Genomic DNA, 4,781 nt, shown 5'->3' with positions numbered 1-4,781 from the left:
TTGAGCCGTTTCAAATTTCATGGGTCAATAGTTGTAAAATTGTGAAACCCCTAAACAAGAGATTGAGTTTTGATGATGTGGTAATTTGGAAACAAATTAGAGTAAAAAGGAGACATGCTGACGTGGCAATTTGAGAACAAATGCAAAAAAGCTGATGTGGACACTTTTAGAGAGCTCAAATTGTCCATTTTATTAGTAGTAATTCAAAAATTGTTGGGTACATACATTTACACTACTAAAACGTTATCTCATGTTTTGTTCTCCCTAACTTCGTCCAGCCTTCTAAAGCCTTTTGGGCCTAAGAGATTGCCCTTTTTTTGTGCAAAACTAGAGAGATTGCCCTTAAAACCCTAAATAGAGATTGCCCTTCTAAGATCTGGAACCCAAAAACACACGATCAAAGAGAAACTCTATGGAACGAGAAGACAACTCAGATGTCATCCCGATTGATATCATTCACGAGATACTCTCGAGATCGTGTAATAAATCAATCGCTAGGTTTGGTCTCGTATCCAAATTCTGTGCGTTCATCCTTGGACGTCCAGAGTTCACCGAGTTGTTCCTGAGTAGGTCCTCCTCCAATCAGCCGCCGCGTGTCTTATTCGCCACCAATTATTACTCTAAGTGGCGTTTATACTCGTGTCCTCAGCCTCAGAGTCCAGATGAGAATCATTCTCTTATAGTATCCGCCGATTTTCATATGGAATTGGTTGGAGGACACATGAAACCAAAAAATATATGTGGCCCTGTCTCTGGCCTACTATACTTCTCGAATATGCGGATCTCAAAGGAGGGTATAGTTAAAGTGCCGGTGATATGTAACCCTAGCACGGGACAGTACACAGGGTTACCTCAGCTGAGAACTAAGATCGGTGAGCCAAGGAGCTTATTAGGGTATGATCCCATATGCAAGCAATATAAGGTACTTGCGATAAGCAAACCAGCTTATGGAGAGACACATATTCTGACAGTAGGAACAGGAAAAGTGTCATGGAGAAAGATCCAGTGTCCCGTACACCATTATCCTATAAGTGAAGGGATATGCATCAATGGGGTTTTGTATTACGTGACTGAACACAACAAGGGTGTGGCGGTTATAGTTTGCTTTGATGTTAGGTATGAAAAGCTTTGGTTTCTTGATTTTAAGAGAAGTTATAGGTTCAAATCTACTTGTTCCACTATGCCTTGTAAACTGATTAATTACAAGGGTAAATTAGGCGTGATTAGTTGGGATTGGTTCAGTGAACCTTATGGAAGAAGGCGTAGGAGTAGCCTTGTGTTTTCTTTGGAAACCCTAGAGGATGCCCATAAACAGGAATGGGTGGAACGTGGTTACTGTATTCCGGTGGATATAGTTGTTGAGGGTGCTTTTTCCGTTGTTGGAGTAACTGGTAATGGTGAAATAATTATGTCCATGGATTATACATCTAAAACCTTCTATGTTTTATTCTTCAATCTCGAAAGGAAAACTCTCGAAAGAGTTGAAATCCGAGGTTTTGAAGCTCCTAAGAATCATACTAGAGTCTACACCTTTGTAGACTATGCAGAAGATCTCAAGTTTATATAACTCAGTGTCTATGTAGTGCATGTACCTAGAAATCTGACTTTCCATCGTCGGACAGGTTTTGTTGTAAGCTTCATCATTTTGGTGGCTTATAAAATTTGTTTTCCTAGGTTTGATCTCGATGTTACTTGAAAGCGAAATAATATTTTATCCTTCATCAAATGCATTTTTATACAACTTCTTTCTATAATGATATAATATTTTATAGGCTCCTTAAGATCTCTCTATCAGTTTTTTTTTTGTTTTCTTGTCTAAAAAATTATTGGTTGATACCCGAAACAACAGCCCTTTCTTAGCCACGTTAAAACTAGTTTCCTGTATAAGAAAAACAAATTTTAGCGAACTTCTTCGTATGAAGTCAAGGGAAAGCTCTCCGAGGCGAGGCTTACACGCGAGATACTCATTCCTGTCAAGTGACTTCAAGATTCTTTGCAAGGTTATAACTAAGTTATATTGTGTCCCTTGAGTTATAACTGTAAGAGAACTGAAACCAACTGGATTCTTGCTTAGAAGATCAGTAACCAACTGGATTCTTGCTTATAAGATCGAAAACGAGATATTTCATTAGAACTTTATTTAGTGTTGAAAAGTAAAGAAAAAAAAAGTCACAATTCTTAATTATATTGACTTAGTCATTTAGATACGAAATTATATATATCTATATATATAAAGTTAACTTTGCTCACTTTTCCTTCCTCCACATCAGCATCCACCTAATCAATTTTTCTTTTTTTTTGCATAAAAAATACTATTTTTAATATTCATTCATTGCATATTTATTATTTATAATTAATAATAGTAAAAAGTAAATAAAAAACGAATTAACTAAAATTAATTAAATTTTAAGATAGTATAAACAATAATATAATTTTTTAGTAAATAATAAAAATAATAACTGTCTAAAAATAAATTAGGTGAAATAAATGAAAATTTTAAAATAGTAAAAATAATACTATAAATTTGTTTTAGTAATAATGTTATTATTAAAATTATAACCAAAAAATAATTCTATTCCAAAATTTAGAATGGGTTAATGAGTTTTAGAATGTAAGTAAGATTTTAATGCATGGTGGAGTAAAAAACAAGTTATGTAATTGTATTTATAAAAATCTAAACATGAAAATAAAATTGAAGTGAAACATTAGTTTCTAAGAAACATATACCATAAAGATTTATTATTAAATTTTACTTATAAGAAAGAAAAGATTAATTATTTAACTTAACTTAACTTAAAAGTTTTGATCTAAAACAAAGACATTGTAAGGGGCACACTTCTTTTTAGGAAAATTATGAAAAAGAATTTTGAAAAAATAATATATCTAAAAAAGCAAAATTAATGGTCAGGAAATATAGAAAAAATGATATGTAAACCGTTACAAAAAGTGGCATGTGATTTGTGTAGCATATCTCATAAGGTATATTATCAACTGGAGCTACAATTTTATAACATGATATATAACAATTATAACATATATATATTATCAAATGCTTTTAATCCAAAACATTGGCAAAAATAACATATTTAAAGTACACTATGTTTTTTTTTAGAAGACGAAGCTGGGGTTGCATCATAAAATTAACATCTGCAAATAACATATGAGATTTTAGAAAAATATGTAACTTGGATTAGTGAATAGATATTCATTGTGGAGTTTAAACGTTTCATCATTTAAGCATTCTTGACTTAGTCGGAAATTTTACTACGGCAGATGATGCATTTGGACAACCTCATTGTAGCGACATAGCACTAAAACTGTTCATGAAACTTTGTATATTCGCATTTAATGTAGGATATCAGTATATTTAAATGGTGTCTATAATTAGGTCAATGATCGACATTGACGTTAGAACTTTTAAAATTATGTTTTCATGGGATATGAATATGGAATGAACTCTTTTAAAGATAAAGTGTCAGAAGATTGTCGACAATATTATTGCGACAATAGATAATATATGTTATATATAGATTAGTAAAATAAGTACGACATTCATATAAATTTATCATTTAATCTTCAAATTATATTCATATTCAATGATTCTTATTGATAAAAATTTTAAATAAAATCTCACGTAAAATCACAAATAGATATAACAAATAAATATTATCTTCAAAAATATATATGTTGTATATCACTGAGTAAAGTAAGTTTAGTATTTACATATATTTATACTCAAAAGTTGGAATGGTTATATTTGAGCTCAACAATTTCTATTGATAAGAAATATTTTAAATTAAAATCCTGCGCGTGCACGGGTACAAATTCTTAATTATATTGACTTAGTCATTTAGATACGAAATTATATATATCTATATATATAAAGTTAACTTTGCTCACTTCTCCTTCCTCCACATCATCATCCACCTAATCAATTTTTTTTTTGCATAAAAAATATTATTTTTAATATTTATTCATTGCATATTTACTACTTATAACTAATAATAGTAAAAAAATAAATAAAAAACGAATCAACTAAAATTAATTAAATTTTAAAATAGTATANTTATTGCGACAATAGATAATATATGTTATATATAGATTAGTAAAATAAGTACGACATTCATATAAATTTATCATTTAATCTTCAAATTATATTCATATTCAATGATTCTTATTGATAAAAATTTTAAATAAAATCTCACGTAAAATCACAAATAGATATAACAAATAAATATTATCTTCAAAAATATATATGTTGTATATCACTGAGTAAAGTAAGTTTAGTATTTACATATATTTATACTCAAAAGTTGGAATGGTTATATTTGAGCTCAACAATTTCTATTGATAAGAAATATTTTAAATTAAAATCCTGCGCGTGCACGGGTACAAATTCTTAATTATATTGACTTAGTCATTTAGATACGAAATTATATATATCTATATATATAAAGTTAACTTTGCTCACTTCTCCTTCCTCCACATCATCATCCACCTAATCAATTTTTTTTTTGCATAAAAAATATTATTTTTAATATTTATTCATTGCATATTTACTACTTATAACTAATAATAGTAAAAAAATAAATAAAAAACGAATCAACTAAAATTAATTAAATTTTAAAATAGTATAAACAATAATATAATTTTTAGTAAAAATAAAAATAGTAACTATCTAAAAATGAATTAAGTAAAATAAATGAAAATTTTAAAATATTAAAAATAATACTATAAATTTGTTTTAGTAATAATGTTATTATTAAAATTATAACCAAAAA

At 28.8% G+C, this 4,781-nt stretch overlaps 1 protein-coding gene across 1 annotated transcript; it reads left to right on the top strand.

Moving 5' to 3' along the window:
- Positions 413-1,567, top strand: LOC104753392 (putative F-box protein At5g52620). The gene has a single exon (XM_010475654.1). The coding sequence runs from the start codon at positions 413-415 to the stop codon at positions 1,565-1,567; it is 1,155 nt and encodes a 384-aa protein (XP_010473956.1).

Source organism: Camelina sativa, chromosome 2 (genome assembly GCF_000633955.1).
Source record: "Camelina sativa cultivar DH55 chromosome 2, Cs, whole genome shotgun sequence".
Taxonomy (NCBI): Eukaryota; Viridiplantae; Streptophyta; class Magnoliopsida; order Brassicales; family Brassicaceae; genus Camelina; species Camelina sativa.
The sequence above is the reverse complement of the archived record's forward strand: the minus strand, read 5'-3'. Positions and strand labels throughout refer to the sequence as shown.

Excerpts from the sequence above, each read along its gene's own strand:
- LOC104753392 (XM_010475654.1), top strand. The coding sequence starts at position 413 with ATGGAACGAGAAGACAACTCAGATGTCATCCCGATTGATATCATTCAC.